This window comes from Lolium perenne, chromosome 6 (genome assembly GCF_019359855.2).
Source record: "Lolium perenne isolate Kyuss_39 chromosome 6, Kyuss_2.0, whole genome shotgun sequence".
Lineage (NCBI taxonomy): Eukaryota > Viridiplantae > Streptophyta > Magnoliopsida > Poales > Poaceae > Lolium > Lolium perenne.
The window spans coordinates 134,077,899-134,098,809 of NC_067249.2; the positions used below are offsets into that span (position 1 = coordinate 134,077,899).

Here is a 20,911-nt window from a genome sequence, read left to right on the forward strand (position 1 = left end):
ACCCAAAGGTTTCTTTGTAGAATGATCAGCAAGATTAACATCCAAATAACAATTTTTTAGCGGTGGCAAGTCAAGCATATTATAAATTTTCTTAGGCATAACAAATACTTGCACCAAGATCACATAAAGCATTACAATCAAAATCTTTAATCTTCATCTTAATGATGGGCTCCCAACCATCCTCTAGCTTTTTAGGAATAGAGGCTTCGCGCTCTAGTTTCTCTTCTCTAGCTTTTATAAGAGCATTTGTAATATGATGTGTAAAAGCCAAATTTATAGCACTAGCATTAGGACTTTTAGCAAGTTTTTGCAAGAACTTTATAACTTCAGAGATGTGGCAATCATCAAAATTCAAACCATTATAATCTAAAGCAATGGGATCATCATCCCCAATGTTGGAAAAAATTTCAGCAGCTTTATCAAAAGCGATTTAATGATTTTAGCAGATTTCGAGCAGTTTTTCGCGCTTTGCATTAGAAGTGGAAACATTGCTAACACCAATTCTTTTATTAGTATGAGTAGGAGGTGCAGCAACATGTGTAGCATTAGCATTACTAGTGGTGGTAATAGTCCAAACTTTAGCTATATTCTTTTCTTTAGCTAGTTTTTCATTTTCTTCTCTATCCCACCTAGCACGCAGTTCAGCCATTAATCTTATATTCTCATTAATTCTAACTTGAATGGCATTTGCTGTAGTAACAATTTTATTATGATGATTCTCATTAGGCAAAACTTTTGATTTTAAAAGATCAACATCAGCAGCAAGACTATCGACTTTAGAAGCAAGTATATCAATTTTCCCAAGCTTTTCTTCAACAGATTTGTTAAAAGCAGTTTGTGTACTAATAAATTCTTTAAGCATGGCTTCAAGTCCAGGGGTGAATTCCTATTATTGTTGTAAGAATTACCATAAGAATTACCATAGCCGTTGCCATTATTATAAGGATATGGTCTATAGTTGTTACTAGAATTGTTAGGTAAGCATTGTTGTTGAAATTATTATTTTTAATGAAGTTTACATCAACATGTTCTTCTTGTGCAACCAATGAAGCTAATGGAACATTATTAGGATCAATATTAGTCCTATCATTCACAAGCATAGACATAATAGCATCAATCTTATCACTCAAGGAAGAGGTTTCTTCGACCAATTTACCTTCTTACCTTGTGGAGCTCTTTCCGTGTGCCATTCAGAGTAATTGATCATCATATTATCAAGAAGCTTTGTTGCTTCACCAAGAGTGATGGACATAAAGGTACCTCCAGCAGCTGAATCCAATAAATTCCGTGAAGAAAAATTTAGTCCTGCATAGAAGGTTTGGATGATCATCCAAGTAGTCAGTCCATGGGTTGGGCAATTTTTAACCAAAGATTTCATTCTTTCCCAAGCTTGAGCAACATGTTCAGTATCTAATTGTTTAAAATTCATTATGCTACTCCTCAAAGATATAATTTTAGCAGGGGGATAATATCTACCAATAAAAGCATCCTTGCATTTAGTCCATGAATCAATACTATTCTTAGGCAGAGATAGCAACCAATCTTTAGCTCTTCCTCTTAATGAGAAAGGGAACAATTTTAGTTTAATAATATCACCATCTACATCTTTATATTTTTGCATTTCACATAATTCAACAAAATTATTAAGATGGGCAACAGCATCATCAGAACTAACACCAGAAAATTGCTCTCGCATAACAAGATTCAGTAAAGCAGGTTTAATTTCAAAGAATTCTGCTGTAGTAGCAGGTGGAGCAATAGGTGTGCATAAGAAATCATTATTATTTGTGGTTGTGAAGTCACACAACTTAGTGTTTTCAGCGTTGGCCATTTTAGCAACAGTAAATAAAACAAACTAGATAAAGTAAATGCAAGTAAACTAATTTTTTTGTGTTTTAGATATAGCAAACAAAGTAGTAAATAAAACTAAGCAAGACAAAAACAAAGTAAAGAGATTGAGAAGTGGAGACTCCCCTTGCAGCGTGTCTTGATCTCCTCGGCAACGGCGCCAGAAATTTGCTTGATGCGTGTGGTTGGCACGTCCGTTGGGAACCCCAAGAGGAAGGTGTGATGCGCACAGCGGCAAGTTTCCCTCAGTAAGAAACCAAGGTTTAATCGGACCAGTAGGAGTCAAGAAGCACGTTGAAGGTTGATGGCGGCGAGATGTAGTGCGGCGCAACACCAGTGATTCCGGCGCCAACGTGGAACCTGCACAACACAACCAAAGTACTTTGCCCCAACGAAACAGTGAGGTTGTCAATCTCACCGGCTTGCTGTAACAAAGAGTTAACCGTATTGTGTGGAAGATGATTGTTTGCAGAAAACAGTAGAACAAGTATTGCAGTAGATTGTATTTCAGTAAAGAGAATTGGACCGGGGTCCACAGTTCACTAGAGGTGTCTCTCCCATAAGACGAACATCATGTTGGGTGAACAAATTACAATTGGGCAATTGACAAATAAAGAGAGCATGACCATGCACATACATATCATGATGAGTATAGTGAGATTTAATTGGGCATTACGACAAAGTACATAGACCGTCATCCAACTGCATCTATGCCTAAAAAGTCCACCTTCAGGTTATCATCCGAACCCCTCCGGTATTAAGTTGCTAACAACGAGACAATTGCATTAAGTATTGCGCGTAATGTAACTAGTGACTACATCCTTGAACATAGCACTAATGTTTTATCCCTAGTGGCAACAGCACATCCATAACCTTAGAGGTTCTTGTCACCCCTCCAGATTCACGGAGACATGAACCCACTATCGAGCATAAATACTCCCTCTTGGAGTTACTAGCATCAACTTGGCCAGAGCATCTACTAATAACGGAGAGCATGCAAGATCATAAACAACACATAGATATAACTTTGATAATCAACATAACAAGTATTCTCTATTCATCGGATCCCAACAAACGCAACATATAGAATTACAGATAGATGATCTTGATCATGTTAGGCAGCTCACAAGATCCAACAATGATAGCACAATGGGGAGAAGACAACCATCTAGCTACTGCTATGGACCCATAGTCCAGGGGTAGACTACTCACACATCACACCGGAGGCGACCATGGCGGCGTAGAGTCCTCCGGGAGATGATTCCCCTCTCCGGCAGGGTGCCGGAGGCGATCTCCCGGATCCCCCGAGATGGGATCGGCGGCGGCGGCGTCTCTGGAAGGTTTTCCGTATCGTGGCTCTCGGTACTGGGGGTTTCGTCACGGAGACTTTTTATACGCGGAAGGGCAGGTCAAGAGGCGGCACGGGGGCCCCACACCACAGGGCCGTGCGGCCAAGGGGGGGGGCCGCGCCGCCCTAGGGTGTGGCCCCTCCGTGGCCCCTCTTCGTCTCTCCTTCGGACTTCTGGAAGCTTCGTGAGAAAATAGGCCCCTGGGCTTTGATTTCGTCCAATTCCGAGAATATTTCCTTACTAGGATTTCTGAAACCAAAAACAGCAGAAAACAGCAACTGGCACTTCGGCATCTTGTTAATAGGTTAGTTCCAGAAAATCCACGAATATGACATAAAGTGTGCATAAAACATGTAGATAACATCAATAATGTGGCATGGAACATAAGAAATTATCGATACGTCGGAGACGTATCAATCGCCACCCCTTGTTTCGAGGGTTTCTTCCGGGTAAGCATCATGCTGCCTAGATCGCATCTCGCGATCTAGGCAGTATCAAGTTTATTCGTTGTTCATGCGTTGCTCGTGCTGAAGCCTTGTTGATGGCGAGCAACGTAGTTATCGTAGATGTGTTAGGGTTAGCATTGTTTTACCTTTATACATGCTTTTATCCATGCTATCCCTAGACATCTAGCCACCCTTGCGCCGATCTGAGGTGCAAGGGTGGCACCTTGCTTAGTCATTATTTAGTAGATCCGATCCGTTACGATTGCTCCTTGTTCTTCAAGGATTAGTTTAATATCTACATAGTTAGGCCTTGCAAACGGGTTGAAGGATCCAGTAGTACGTAGGGTGTAGTTTGCTAGCCCTAGAGAAGATGTTCCGGGGATCAACTCCGTGTTGGTTTTTAGGCCTTGTCTAGGGCTGATTTACGATCATCTTGCGTAGCTGCCAGACTCAATTACGTGTAGGACGTTCCGATTATGTGGTGAAAACCCTAAATCGTCGTAGGTCGTTTTAACTTAGTATTGATCAAGCAGGACCACCATGTTATCGTAGATCTCATACGAATCATGGGTGGATCGGCTCCTTGAGCCGATTCACAGGACAACCTGAGAGCCGATCGAGGCTCGTATTTAATGTTTACGTGTATGCCATGCAGGAAACTAAGCGAAGCAATCCATTACCTTCCTGACCAGGTATAGGTCAGGTGGCACACCCTTGCACCAGCATCGGACATGCGTGCCGGAGCTTTGCGGGCCGTCGCTCGAGGGACCAGGGCCAGCCGCAGTTCTGGGAGCCTCCCGGCTCTACGTGTTGCCCGTCGTTACTCGCCGGTGGGTTTTGGACGCCAACAATTTCACAAATAGCGTCATAGCGAGTAAAATTACTAAAATTTAGCGTAGACCCTCCAAATATGCTATTGCGTGGTATTAACGGAGAAATAGCGCGCTATTTAAACCTTGATATATATATATATATATATATATATAGGGTCAAACTATTCTGCAACCGGTGCTCAGAATATTATTCTGAGCACCACCGGGCTCTTATAAGGCTCGATCCGAGAAAAACGATTCATTCTCCTACAACCCACGTTTCGTTGCCAAAAAAAAAACCCCCACCTGCCTCCTCCGACCCGCTCCACCAGCCCACCACCACGTTCCCAACACCGATCACCACCAGCTCCTCCGCGCCGGCGACCACCGCCGCCGCCTGCCCCGGCCCCGGCGACCTCCGTCGTCGGCCCCGGCCCCGGCGGCCGCCGCCACCTGCTCCAGCCCCGGCAACGGCCGCCGCCTGCCCCGGCAACCGCCGCCGTCTGCCTCGTCCTTGACAACCGCCTCCGCCGCCTACCCCGACCCAGCAAAATCGCGCACCGCCAGCGCGCCGCCGCCTCGCCCAGCGCGCGCCGCGTCACTGTCCGCGTGTGGCCGTGCCCCTACCGCGCCGCCGCCTCCCTGCCAGCGCGCCGCCGCCCACCTGCCCACGCGCCACCGTAGAGTGCTGCTGCAGGTTCCTGTTGCTGCGCCAAGTGCTGTTGGCATGTAGGACTCGATGAAGAAGACGCCTGTTTGGATAAATGTTGTGCCGCGCAACAACAGCACACGCAGTGGAATTCAGCAGTACAGGCAGACTTCAGAATCGCGGCTTGGGCGCTGATACCGTTCAGTGTCTGCTTCCCCAAGCTCCATAGCTGCCAGCTCGCTTGTTTCCCCGTGTTTGGCAGTACATATGTATTTCAGAAATTCAGGCGAGTCTAATCAGTAATTCAGTACATAGTACAGATGAGCGATACAAAGTATCGAAGTGCAGACGAGTCGAAGCAGTACAAACAGACAAATAAATACAGTATGAGGAAGTGCACACTTTAGCGGGAATGGGCAACCAATTACACTGCACAAAAGCATGGTGCGACAGACGCCAAGGTGATGGCCGGGCCGTCGTCCACGGAACCGCCAAGCTCGGTGCTATCTCTGAATATTTCCTGTTTCTTGCGCAAGCAGTACAGGCAAGTTCGGAATAAAAGTTCAAGCGCATGGTGGCAGAAAGTGCAAGTGTATGTTTTCGGTATTGGAGAGTGTAAACATTCACGAAAATACTATTTTAACTCAGGAAGTGCACATCTTAAGTGACGATATGTTCACACTTCATGTCCCTAAGTATACACACTAAGAGCATCTCCAGCCGCCTGGATGGTCCCCGCGCCGCCGCCTAGATGGCTACCGCACCGCCGCCACGAGCGTCGCTGCGCCGCTGCCTGCTGGTCTCGCGTGCCGCCGCCTCAAGGGCCGAGCGTGCCGCCCGCCCTTCTTCCTCATGGCCGCCGACCTCCCTTCTTCCCCGCAGCTGGAGACCCTCCTGCTTCCCTCCGTCGTGTGCTCCGACCAGCGGTGACCCAGCTCCGCAACAGCTCCCTGGTACCCCACGCTGCCGAACAGGAAGCGGCCTCTCAGGTCTCCTCCACGCAGGGACACGACCTCCCCCAGGTCCCCTCCATCGTCGGGAGGGCCGCGACCAGCAGTAAATTTAGCTTGTAATAGTAGTGCTTCTTTTATTTCCGAGATGACATTGTTCTTCATAGACTAAAAGAATATGAAGTTAAAATTTGTGGATGTTTTTTCTTTCCCCTATTTTAAATTCTCTTGGATGATTTGACATAAACAACGTGCATCTAGAGAAGTACATAAACAAATTTTGTTTCATATGTTTCAAAATTCTAGATGATAAGAAAGCAATTGTATTTTGGGCGAGAAGTACAAATCATCCTTCTTTCAACAGTACAAGCACGAATTTAGGTGAAGTGCAGGGCGACAAGCTATCGTCCGATGGGCGACTGTTTGCTCAGAAACCTCTGCCTTTCTCGCGTGGCGCTGCTGCTTCCTGTCTACGTGAACGCATGTTGCTGATGCGGCATCTACATAAGCAGTGCTGCCTCCCTCTCAAGCATGATTCCTCTGATTTGTTTCTCTCTAACCATGCTTATATAGATGCTCTCTCTCTCTCTCTGTGTGTGTGTGCATGTTGCGCTGCTGCAGCTATCGTTGCTCCGCTGCTACTATATTCCCTTACTCATGCTTTATTCTGTTGAAAAAATGATGAATGTGATCTTTTGTTCGTAAATTATATCCGCAACTGAATTGTCAAAAATAAACAAATAAAAATATGTGATTGTGAATTTGAAAAAAAAAACAAGCTGAAAAATTAAAATACTTGATTAAAAATTTGGTTCCGGTAAGTACATATAAGTAATGTTGGAAGTACCCAACTTACCGAGGAGGGTTAAAAAAATCATCCGAAAAACAATTATCTTGTAGGATGTACAAGTAGTAGCAATCAGTACAACGATTCTGTCGTCTGACATGCAGGACAAATTCTAGAAAGTAAATGTATCCAAAATAATAAAAAGTAACAAATAAAACTTTCATCCATATGAAGTACAAAAAATTAACCATACGGAGTATGAAGAAACATATGAAATGTAAGGAAAAATAATAAAATTGTACACCAAAAATATTAAATTCATCCATACGGAATTATAATAAAATCATATGTAAAAGAAGTATCTGTTAGGAAGTACATACAAGAACGATGGCAATTACAAGAGTTTACTCCCGGAAAGTACATACAATACCAACGAGAATTACATGGGTTAATCATTTCTATAAAATATTGAAAATCCAAATCTACAAAAAACCGCGAGGAAGTTCAAATATTTGATGAAGAGAAGTAAAACCATTCGACATGAGTAGTACATCCACTTAATATAGGTAGTACAAGAAACCGAGTAAAAACCAAGTGTAGAAAAAACAAAAATATTCTCGTCATCCGCAAGGAAGTACAAGCAGCGATCCTGAGAAGTAGAACCATTCGACAAGAGCAGTACACCCACTATATATAGTAAATACAAGAAAAATAATTAAAAACCAAATGTAGAAAAAAATAAAATAATCCCATCATTCGTGAGGAAGTACAAGCAGCGATTCCGAGAAGTTCAAGCGAAGACTACATGAAGTACATGCAGTACGGGAGTACAAAATATCCAAAGAAAATCCCCCAAATAATTTCACACAGAAATGTTGGGAAGTCCAAAGGTTAAGATCCAGGAAGTGCAAAATCTCTTAAATAAAGCATAGGGACAATCTAAAATTATCATTCCGAAACACACATGTTTAGTTTTAGTAAAACACACTAGTATCAAAGCATTTCTGGGAAGTACAACCATGAAGCCATGAAGAAGAAGGACATGTCGCGTGAAGTTCAGATGCGTGTGGTTGTGCTGAGCATTTTGTGTGGCCGTTGACCTCAAATGGACACTATACGAGAAAACTATAGTTGTTTTACTAAACACTTTCGTGAAACAACGCCAAGAAGTACAACCATTTGACATAGGCAGTACACCCACTTAATGTAGGAAGTACAAAGAAAACCGACAAAATCCACATGTAGAAAAAACAAAATAATACCACCAACCGCGAGGAAGTTCAAATACTTGAGTACGATAAGTACAACTATTCTAAATAAGCAGTACACCCACTTAATACAGGAAGTACGAGAAAACAAACAAAATCTAAATGTAGATAAAACAAAATAATACCACCACCAACAAGGAAGTTCAAACACTTGTTTACGAGAAGTACAACCATTCGACATAAGAAGTACACCACTTAATATAGGAAGTACAAGAAACCGACAAAATCCTAATGCACAAAAAATAAAAAATAAAAATCCTCATCCGCGGGAAGTACAATCTGTGATTCCGAGAAGTACAAGCGGCGACTGCAGGAAGTACAAGCGGTAACTACGGGAAGTAGACAGTGTTAAGATAAAATTTATTAGTTTTTCTGAACAGCTTCGTGAAACAACATCAAGAAGTACAACCGCATTGCCCGAGCAGTACAAGCTCATGTCGGCGGAAGTTCAATGCTCTGTTTTTTGCGAGGCGGAAATCTATTGTGAAAATCTCATTGTTTTGTTCACTAACCAACTCAACCATTTCCACCCAAAGCTTTATATGATAGAGTATGAGTCTAATTTCATTACCTACAACATTTCACAACAAATAAATGGATCTAATCCATCGAATTCGAGTCATTATCTCGCAAAGTATACCGGAAACATGATTTCAAAACTTCTAAAATTACTTTTAAACCGTTTGGATTTTGCAAAAATGGTAGATACGAAAAAGATGCGCCCTTTCGACACCTTTCCAACCGTATATCATTTGCATTGTTTCAATATACCGGAAGGAAATCGCGGGCAAAATCATTTGGTGCCCGTCACATAAAACGGGCGGACAGTATTTCAAATTTTTCTATTAAACTGTAAGGAATCAGAGAAAACAATTGGAATAATAAAGTTGCGCCTAGTTCATAGCTTTCCAATGCCATATTATTTGCATCATTCCAACAAACGGTTGAAACAAATCATCCAAATTACCGTCCGCTCATTTTTTAAGTACGTCCGAATTTCAGTATTTTCAAAATTGTTCAAAAACTATGAGGATTTTGAAAAAACGTAAAACATGAAAAAGTTGCGCAATTTCATTATCTATCCAACGGTATATCATTTGTACATTTCCGATAAGCGATTCGAAAATCAAGCTAAAAGTTCTTTTTCTGGCCATATAGAAGCATTTTCGTATTTTCAAAATTAAATTTAAACCGTGCTGAATCTGTAAAAGTTGTGAACATGAAAAAGTTGCGGTTTTTCATTATCTATCCAACGGTATATCATTTGCACACTTCCTTCAAATGGTTGAAAAAATCGTAGTGTAATCAGTAGCTCTTAAGAAAATGGGAAGTTCAAGTAAGTTCCGACAAAAAGGTCAACCCTCTTATCCAGGGAGTTCAACCTTGTGTCCAGGAAAGTACAAGTCGGTGCTCAGAATATTATTCTGCAACCGGTTACAGAATAGTGCTGGTATATATATATATATATACCAACAAATAGAAAAATAAAATTTCACACATATAAAAATTAACACAAATACACACACACACACAAAATACTTAGAAATTCTAAATTCACTAAGTAAATTATTTCAAAATAAATTTGAATATTCTTAAACACTAAGATTACTTTTGTGGATATTTTTTGCAGGATCTTGGAGGTTGGCGAATCCAACAGTGCAGCTTATGGTGTATGCAGTGGTTGTGTGACCGCTCCTTGGTACTCACCATATGCATCGCAAACTATATTCAACAAAGACAAGATTCTTTTAGCTATTTTAAGTCTTAGTTTTACTGGCGTGTTCTTACAGTCTTCTCATGTATTTTCACCTGAGGGGGACATTTCTCCATGTCTAAAGGTTTTAGACGCCTCGTGCAGGCGAGCTAGGATTACCTTACACATCAGCAAGGAAACACTCTTGCTCTCGATAGTACACTTTACAAGGCGGGAGTAGAGAAAACACTGCTAGCACTAAACTCACACAGGCTCCTCTCTAGCACTACACTTGCAGCTTATGTATCTAGTGCTTGAAGTGTTCATAGCTGCTCCTATATAGCAGCAAGAGGGGGCTTTTTTTTCCTTTTTTTTTCGAGGGGGGGGGGGACCCCACCGTTTTTTTCCTTTATTATCTTGACACCTGAATTTCTAAAGTCGCCAATGACTGACACACTGCTTTAGGAGTCCACGAGAGCTCTCCCGCATGCACACACCATCCATGCATTCTAATACCTTTGGCTATCATATGTAGACTCAAATATTTTTCTTCCATGCACTAACTTGTATGCTTGGATTCTTCATGGCACAAACTTGGAGTTTGACCCATACTTGATTCTTCATGGACAAACTAGAAGTTTGACCCATACTGATTCTTCATGGCATAAAACTTGGATGGTTCTTGCACGCGTCGTATGATGATTCGTGTATGCATATACTTCAAAGCTTAGTACTTGTACCATTTTATTCATAGAGAACTTGCATATATATTCACATGGATTTTTCAATTGGGGGGTCTTGCCCACCCATATAATTTATAATACATTAGCAATATTTGAGTATGGTACACGACCATCCATGCCTAAATTATTGATATTGATATTGACATCAATATCTTCAATCTATTTGGGATTCTCAGAGTCTTCTATAGTGACATATATCATAGTAGCATCTATCTTATTCTTGCCATCTTCATTTTAAAATTATTATTAAGTTCAAATTATATATTCATATTCTTTTTTTTCAGCTTGTCAAATTTATCTGAAATTTCTTTCTGCACTTCCTTTAAAACTTCTTTCTTTCCATTTTTCTTCCATTTTGCATATATATTCTCAAACTCTTCTTCAATCTTCATATCAATGCATTCTCCGTCAAGAGGATCAACTGCCTTGACTAATCATTCCGTGGATGTAGGTTTTTTTTTTATGATGATTGTCCTCTTCTTTTACCTTTCTAGGTGTATCTACCGGTATCTTTATATTTTGAGCCATCTTATGCTTTTGCAAATATTCTTTTGATGCTGGCTCAGAATAATAATTTACATGCAATACTTTCCTTGCATGTCGAGCTTCATCTATTTTGTATTTTTTTTCCAGGATACACCTCCTATGTGTTTTGCTTCCACATTCTCTGCTAATATTTTTCAAAGGATATGTATATTCCTGGTGCCTTTCAAAGTATAATTTATTTATAGAGGCTTAAGTTCTAGGAGTTCAATATTTTTAATGATAGCCTAATACCGTTACATATTGAAGTATTCTGCAAGATTATTCAGTATTGATAACATATAACCTTTCTCTTTCCTTTTGTTGTTGTATTATTACCAAAAATTGTCCGGTATACATTCTTGAACTTCATCCATGACTATGTGGTCCTTTGGGTTAAATTTATATGTATTTTGAGGAAATATTTGAAGCTTATTCTCTGGTCTAAATGAAAAAGAATATATTCCATTAGCATTCGTTCCTCTCATCATTCCTGTAAAATCGATGAGCATGAGAATATGCCAGGTAAACTATTATCTTTACCTGACATATGCTCAAAGAAAACTTTATATCCATTTCCAGTAATAAGGTTTTCTAATAAAAATCATCTTCTAGTAGAACCTTTCTTACCATTTATTTGGTTATAATATCTACATATCGCTTCCGCAATTAATTTATACCATAAATTCTTTAAATCGCTTGCATAGACTAGGACAATAATTTCTCTATCAATATTATTTACTGTTTTTAACTTAAGTTCCATAAGCATATCCGACGTGGACTCACACCTCATGCAAAAACTTCTAGAAGCAGAGTCCATGCAACAAATGCATTTAGATTATGATTGGGATTAAATGAATTTACGATACGAATAGATTGAGAAGTGATATGTATTACTATAACCAAATAAATAGCAAGAAAAGTTTTACTAGAAGTTCAGTTTTATTCGAAGACATTATAACTGGAAATGTTTATAAAGTTATGTTTGAATATACTAAAGGTAAAGAGTATAGTTTACCTCACATATTCTCCCGCTCACAAATTTTGCAGGAATGGACATAGCAATGAATGCCAATGGAATAGAAACATTCTCAAAGGAGAGTAAGATTTGAATATTACCTACATACATATAAATTTAAGCCAAGGGACCACATAATCCTTTATGAAGTTCAAGAATGTATACCGAACAAATTTTGGTACCAGTACAACAATAAAATGGAAGTGAAAGGATATATGTTATCAATACTGCATAGTCTTGCATAATACTTCAATATGTTTAATGGTATAATGCCATCATTAGAAAATATTGAAGTCACGGAACTAAAGCCTCACTATATATTATGTGACGGAAAGGCACCATCCATATAATATCCTTTGAACAAAATAGTACCCCCTCCATCTCAAAATGTAAGGCGTCTAAGGATTAGTCAAAAGTCAACGTTTTTTTAAGTTTAACCAAGTTTATACACGAAAATATAAACATTTACAGTACTGAATCAACATGAATAGATTCACCATAATATATATTTTCTTATATGTTCATTCAATATTGTAGATGTAAATATATTTTTCTAAATATTTGGTCAAAATTAGTAAAGTTTGACTTTTGACCAGTCCTTAGACGCCTTACATTTTTGGACGGAGGGAGTAGAAGAGAAGGTGAAAGCAAAATACATTGGAGGTGTATCCTGGAAAAAATATATAAAATAGATGAAGATCAACATGCAAGGAAGGTATTAGGTGCAAAGTATTATATTGAGCTTACAACAAATGAATAAGATGGCTAAGAATAGAAAGGTATCGGTAAATACACCTACCAAGATAAAAGCAGAATGGTTAGTCAAGGGAGTTGATCCTCTTGAAGGAGAATACATTGATTCGAAGCTTGAAATAAAGTTTGAGAATATATATCCAGAATGGAAGAAGAATATAAACGAATAAGTTTTAAAGGAAGTACATAAACAAATATTAGATAAATTTAATAAGATGAAGAAAGAATGTGAAGAATTTGAACTAAATCAGCTATTAAATGAATACAACGAGAATAAGATAGATGTCACTATTATAGGTATCACTATGGAAGACTCCCATAATCCCAAATATATAAAATATATTGATATTATTATCAATAATTTGGGCATGGAGAACCTTGTACCATACTCAAATACTGATATGGTATTATCAAATATATGGGTGGGGAAGACGAGTGCGTGGCATTTTCTAGCTCGAGCTACATGTAGCCTGTTTTTTAAAACATTCAAAATTGACATTTCATCATTTCAAAAAATATGAACAAAAATTCTTGAGATAGATAATGTTGTACTCTACCACCGTGAAAAAAGCAATACGAAAGACTGAGTATTTTGGGCTGTGCAAAATTCACAAATCCTTGGATATGGAAAAGTGAACATTACAGATTTTAAAACCTCCAAAATCTGTCAGAATTTGTCATTTTTATGTAGCCTGAAATATAATGTATTGTACATCATTTCCTACACCAATAATTTTTTTTCAGAATTTTTTGAAACTTCAAAATATTGAATTCAAATTTTGTAAAAAAAAAGAGCCATGTAGCTCGGGCTACATTTGGACTTTCCGTGGGGAAGACACCGAAATTTAATAAAATCATTGTGAATATCTATGCAAGTTCTATAGTATGAATAAAATGGTACAACTACTAAGCTTGTGAGTATATGAAGGCACAAACCAACCATCGTGCAATGCATGCAATAAGCATTCATTTTTTGTGCCATGAAGAATCAAGTATAGGTAAAACTTCAAGTTTGTACTATGAAGAATCAAGTATGAGCTAAGCTCCAAGTTTGTGCCATGAAGAATCCAAGCAAGCAAGTAAGTGCATGGAAGACAAAGACTTGAGTCTACATATGAGAGCCAAACGTATTAGTATACATGGTTGGTGTGCATGGAAGAGAGCTCTCATGGACTCCTTAAGCATAATGCATCTAGAAATCCACATGTCTCGATAATAAAGGAAGCAGTACTCTCTCTTGCTGCTATATAAAAAGCAACCAACAACACTTCAAACACTAGATAGATAAGCTGCAAGTGCAGTGTCAAAGAGGACCGTACATGAGTATACTTGCTATAAATGTTTTCTCTACTCCCACCTCGTAAAGATTACTCTAGAGAGCAAGAGTGTTCCCTTGCTGGTGTATAAGATAATCTTAGTTCTTGTTATGTGTCTTGGTCTTCATGAAGGGAAACCACAAGTAAGACTAGTTGAATAAAGTATATGTATACATAGCCGGAAAAGTCCGGTTTGAACCTGGGTGCATGTGAACCCTAGTTGGAAATGTATTTTCTAAATGTTAAAAAATTCTGAAATAAAAATATCCGGGTACGTACGCATGTTCCATGTGTGCGTAGAAAGTTTTCGCGGAGAAACCACTTTTTTATTTCAGAATTAAAAAAGACAAAATACGTCACATATATACTACTATATAGCCCGGCAAAATTTCACTTTTTTGCCGAGACAAAATAAAAGTTTTTTTCTTCACGAAACTCATGTCCAGGACACATATTTGAGATCATCTGGAAAATCATTTTGTGTTTCGATTTTTAAAACATGTTTTGAGATCACAAACGAAACTTTTCAAAAAGTGGGTTCAAATGCCCCCATGTTCCATAGCCTGGCTATTCTCAAACCCTTCATGAACTTCTCGCTACACAGTAGGAAGTTCGATGACGCCCTCCAACATATATGAAATTTTGTCGCGCCAGACAGATATAGGAATACAGGTTGCACCTACCGTATCATGATCAAACATTAACAAGCAAAATGCTAAAATAGGATTAAATCATATTCAAAATCTCCTAAATGAGATACTTTGGTAGAAGTTCCACTAGATGGGGTAATATGTGTTAAAGATGCACAACTATAATATAAAAAGTGGAATTCACTAGTAAAATGAATAACTTCTCGACCAGATATAAGAATACAGGTTGCACTTACCGTCCAAAATATTTACTTTTAAATTCATAGAAATTCCAAAGTTTGGGGTCTACATTCAAACATTCTATGTACCCACACGAAGTTTCGCAGAAAAAACATTACTTTTTGTGGTCCGTGCAAAAAAAGATAATTTCACGTGCTCTAAAGTAGCTTTTCATTTCGAGGTATAATTTTTTAAAATTATCTAATGGTCTTTGCTGCGTTTTATTTCCTTGGTATCAATACTCTTGTATTCACTACTATACCTAACGTCAGGTATAATTGCCACCATGACAGGGATGCAGCAAATGTAATTAAGATAATTATCGATAATCGTATAATGAACAGGATCAAAATCATTTATCTGTTAATAAAACTAGAGTGAAGCAAAAATATCTCACTAATTAAGCAAACGAATAACCTCCACTGGATGTTTACAACAAATGTGATAGCTTTAATAAGTACAACTCACAAATTTCACACGATGCCACCATCCGCATCTGGAAACACGCAGCCTCAGAACTCAAATCAGATACCCAAGAATCCTGAACCAGATAGATATCAACAATGTCGCGCTCCCCAGGAGTCAGCTCCCCCTCCTACTTCTTTGTTTTGTCATAAACCTCAATGTATCTCTTTGGAACACCGTAATGGTCAACGAGGTGCTTTGCGAGGTTTTCGATGACTCCACCTTGAACCAGCACCTCGTATTGCCCCTTTTTACCTGAAATGGTTACAAGGCAAAATTTATACGTACTGCTTGCATAATATCGCTAGTTTGTTCACAAGGGTTGATACCTGGAAGCTCAGCTGTTGTGGTACTGCAAGCAAATTTCTTCTGTAGTTCAGAAGCTAACGAGTCAGCGTCTAGCAAAAAGCACTCCAATCCAGAGACTCGGGTCATCTTCTTGTTCCCCTGCCTTCTTTCTGTCATGATCTGAACAGTATGTATGGCACCCTTGCGAACAACCACCTCGTTTCCTCTAGCCACTCTATGATGGATTTGCATACGGTTTATAAACGTTGACCCCAAATCCTTCTTGTGAATCTCACTCGGGTATGCTGAACCCTTTTTGACAGCTCCTTTGTACAGAGCATCACACAACGTAACATCCAGGATTACTTTAGCCTTGTCTGCTGGCTTAACCAGATTTTCCTTTTCTACATACCTTCATTGCGAGGAGAAAGTGAAAATAGTTGAGATGTGAGAAATTTACGAAATTCACGCTTTACAAACATAGAACCTACAGACTACTATATCTATTACTGTTCTGGGGACAAACCTGAAAACTATATCAGATGCCTCTGATGCACTGTAATACTTCCCTGTGTCAGCTCCAACAGCCAAAAATATGGGGTTGACGTGAGAACTTGGCTTATAAGTTTCCTCCACTTCCAGTTGGTTTGAGCCGCTACCTTCGGCGACAGCATTATCTTGCTGCTCAACAGGCTCCTGTACCCTCTTTTCTGGTTTAAAGGCCATGAAATCTGGATGTTTACGATTGATACCAGTCAAAACGACTTCCTTTTTATGCTTGTCCTCTTTTGCAGTGATCTGTCAACAATTTAATGGACATCAGAAATGTGGAGGGAATGCAAAAACTGGATTAGATCCAAATACGGGCAGTAATATATTGATGATTCGAAAACTATAACTTCACTCTGATATGATATGCCACTATCACACATCATGGCATCATGAATCTTTCTAAATCTTAAGTTTGCGAGATAACTGTATATCAAGAAAGTTTAATAAACACACGATCATTTCTTAGATCACACACTATATAAGGTTTTCAGCCTGGTTTCCTTATAAACAGGGCCACTCTATTGTTATTTATGAAATGCAGGAAAACTATGCCCTTTTGAGGTTTTCGAAAAATCACGTACTATATGCAATTTTTCCAGATGTTGGACAACTGTAGCATATTTGTATAGTGTTCAATCAAACATGAAAATACATGGTATATACAGACATGCACAAACCATGTATGATGTCAGCAAACCTTTCACAAGTTCCAACAGTGCAAGACCTCCCCAGTTCCAGAATGCATCACATTGTGACATATCAGCTTCTACTTCACTTTACTTACTGAAGGACGTGAAAGAATAATAAATAAAACCCTACATTGAATTAACTTCTTAGAAATCCTTAGGGACCCAGAAATTTCCTACTAAAATAGCTTAATTAGTTATTAGTTGTCGGACATGAAACAATCTAGCAACTATAACGTATTCTTGCCTACTTGATAGGACTTCATTAATTTACCATACATAATGCAGATTAGAAAAGATTTGCACACTATCTTACAAGGCCAGAGGAAGATTTTGACTGTAACCACTTGGATAATTTTTTGTGCGATGACTTCTTAATATCCAGAGTAACACCTGGAGGTCTGCAGGGGAGTATGTGATTAGACCTGCACAGAGAAGTACATGTAAGGTGAACAAATGGGAGTTATGTGTCATAAAAAGTAACAAAACATGCTGGTTACAGGAGAGGAAATCTTGGCACAGTCACGTTGCCTAGTTATCATTTACTTGATGTAAAGAAGTCATAGTACTAATGAGAACCTAGTATATGAAAATAATATCTCAATATTTAATGCTCTAGAGTAAAATATAGTTTTATTTACTACAAGAAAATTAGTAATATATCATCTTAAAGAAAAGGCTAACTAAGTACAAAGATGTGCAGAACTCATCTCCATCATATGAATTGGAATGAAAACAATTGCTTTCATATGCACAAAATACTCATAAGTGATGGAATAACAAATTATCTATGTACATACCACAATGTACTTCCTGGCATAGGGAGGTCTTTATCTTTCACATTCGTGTGTATTGCTTGCAGAAGGCATTTGTCCAAGAGAGAATCAATTTCTTCAGTAGACAAATGTTGATGTTCCTTCTCCTCGGTTGGTTCCTCAGTGGTTTTCTCTTCAGGCAAATTTAGCTCGTTCACGCCAGCAGTTACATCTTCTATGGTTTCACTGTCAACAGAAGGATCTCCAGCTTGATTGTCTGAAGCATCGGCATCTGCTTTGTCTTGCTTCCCATCTGCAGGATCTTCAGGAGAGTCATGTTGAGAAGCTGAAGCAAAATTAGGATCTTCAACAACCATGTCATCATAAAATCCTTCATTTGGAACATAACGACCATCAGCTGAAGCCCTGTAAAAATAATTTAAAAAATTAATTATAAAATGCACAGGTAAACTCAGATGTGTATCAAGAGCATTCAACTTGCCATAACAAATCCTTGTAGTAATGTGCAATCCGTAAAGCCTTGCCACGTAATCCTGCCTTTAATGCTTCAGTATCACTCATAGTTGTGGTCCCAACCTGTGTAGAGGATTTAAAAGAACCAGAAGTTGGACTCGAATATAATTGGCAGTATCCACTTAAGAAAAACTTCAAGCATAGCTAGGGCAAAGAAATATGAGAAACTCACAGCAATTGGAGCAGGGTTACCAGGGACTTTAACTGACCATGGTTGGCCAGCCTGAAAAGATGGTAACCCTTCTGGGGGTATGCGGATACCAGGAAACATAAGATCAGCGCCACCAAGAATATAGTGTGAAACCTCACCACCCTTAAGCGTAAAAGCTGGCAACAGATCAGGAACCTTCCAGAGTGCATAAACTGCAGCATTTTCACCAATTAAATCATGAAAAAAAGTACAAGATGCTGCATGCAGTTATCTTTGAATATCTAGTTGTCAATCATTCAGCTAACAGCTTAACATTACCATAAGAATAGAAAACATGAGGTCAACCCATATCTATCAACTATAAAAACGCATAGAAAAGGCTAAGATGTATATATGCATGCGTGTTTAGTTAGTTGTATAGCTAAGATTAATATAGGTAGCTACTGATTAGTTTTGGATTAGATTGATTTCATATTGACTAGATTAATTTGGTTATTGTAATCTTGTACATCACGTATCTCTATATATACATGAAAAGGCCAAGACCCTGATGAGGGATTGTGCTGAGCGCAACTAATTGCTGTAATGTGTTTCTCTGTTTCTAATTATGTGTCTTGTTTTACACATGCGCAATAGAAATCAACAGTTTACATGTTATACTACAACAGAAAGGACATACCACAATGGAAATTAGAGAACTTTAGATAACTATATGAAAGTATATTACTTGGAAAATCTGGAAATGAAAAATATATAACCTGTTGGAAACAGCTCATGGCCTCTTCCATCAATGTCGAATATCATCGGGAGTTCCCCTTCTATTCCATAAACAAGAGTCCGACTTGGGTACTTAGCGACTGTTATCTCAACCTACACATACAATATAAAGAAGAAAATATTATCCCAAAGCTATAAGAAATATATAAACGTGAGAACCATGGAAAGAGCCGCGTGGAAGCTTGCTATCCACGTGCTAGAACCATGAGTTGGTTACGAAATCTTATGGGTTTCACCTCTATCCTACCCCACTTGTTTGGGAATATTATCCCAATTTGTTGTTGTTGTTGTTGTTTTTGTTGTTGTATAAGAAATATATAAACGCGAGAAACAACACTTGAGTTTTAGCTAAAAAATCCACTTTGCTGTAAACTGGCAACACTGGTAGATAAGAAAACAGTTGATAGTTTACCTAATACATGACACAGATGAGTTAAAACAGGTGGTGAGGGATGCCAATGCTAAAAATCTCACAGTTATGAATTTTTGGAGAAGAAGATTACTCTTGGCTACAGTAAGTGCAAGTTCTATCTATGCAATACAACTTGTACCATTGGGGGAACTAAACCCATTCAGATACTGCTATTACTCCACACAATGCCAACAAAAAAATCATCACCTTGGGGGGAAGGATGGCATCAATATCCTCATCAGATGCCTGCGGAAACCTTAGCTTGGCAGTTCTTCTCAGCTTCTTTTTGTCAGCACCTGACAAGCGCTGCAGAGCTTTCGCCTCGACATTCTTCTTGAACATGGCTTATCGACTATGAAACACGATTCCAAGCTGCAAATAAATGCATCAAACCGGTCATCCAAATTGAACAAAGACCGCTAGATCGAGCAATAAAGATGCACCTGAAAAAAGTCATGCTGCATTCGAACTTGTGGAGGGGGAAGTTAGTAATACACAGGGAAACATCCAACAGGCTCTCAACTTAGTCACATCCTGCAATGGTCCCTAAGGCTACGCTACACAAATCATCATAATATTACTATAAGTCAATGCCCTAATCCATAACTGCCAAGCATTCTGTGTGCCTCCTAGGGCCAAGAAGGCAAGAACAACTGTCCAGTGGTTAAAAAATCCTAGCTTTTCCTTTCAACTGTCCGCTCGTAATCCTTAGCATCTTCACCATCTTCTTGGCTGGAGGGGAAACGAGCTCAACCGGCAGGCTCCCCACACGAATAATAAAGATAATACTATATAAGTGGCAACAATGAATCATTCCATCCTATCCCTTCCAGAACTACAAGAACCAACGGAACCACAGCATAGACAGCACACCACACTAGAGACCAATCCAATAACTCGAAAAAACGGCCGCGGATTGTAACACGCGAGTAATAATAGGGGGAAAAGGGCAAGCTTTTCATCATCTGCTGCCCAACCCAGAGGCTGACGAATCGAGAGATTACAGGTGATGGAGCCGACACGCAGGTAGGATGGGGAGAGAGAGGATTCGTTACCGGCGGCGAGGCGATCGGACCGGAGGGGCGCGGAGGCGGCGAGGGGACTGGGAGTGGGAGGATCGGGAAGGTTCTGGCTGGGGATGGAAGGAAGCCTCTCCAAGAGAACCTCGGCGGAGGCTTGGCGTCTAGAGTAGCCGCAGCCGTCCTTCAGACAGTAGATGGGCCGGGCCCCACGGGCTTAGGGCCCAAGCCCATCAGAAGAGCGAGGTG

The 20,911-nt window shown here is 39.4% G+C and overlaps 1 protein-coding gene across 1 annotated transcript; it reads right to left on the reverse strand.

The window, feature by feature from the left end:
• Window positions 1–15,401: 15,401 nt before the first annotated feature.
• LOC127334479 (uncharacterized) lies at window positions 15,402–20,847 on the reverse strand. The gene is made up of 10 exons (XM_051360932.2): window positions 20,699–20,847; window positions 19,851–20,015; window positions 19,213–19,324; window positions 18,476–18,666; window positions 18,272–18,366; window positions 17,815–18,195; window positions 17,331–17,439; window positions 16,303–16,574; window positions 15,818–16,188; window positions 15,402–15,743 (listed from the first exon to the last, which is right to left on the reverse strand). Exons 2-10 carry the CDS (start codon window positions 19,983–19,985, stop codon window positions 15,619–15,621), a joined length of 1,791 nt encoding a protein of 596 aa, XP_051216892.1. The 5' UTR covers window positions 19,986–20,015; window positions 20,699–20,847; the 3' UTR covers window positions 15,402–15,618.
• Between the last annotated feature and the right edge of the window lie 64 nt (window positions 20,848–20,911).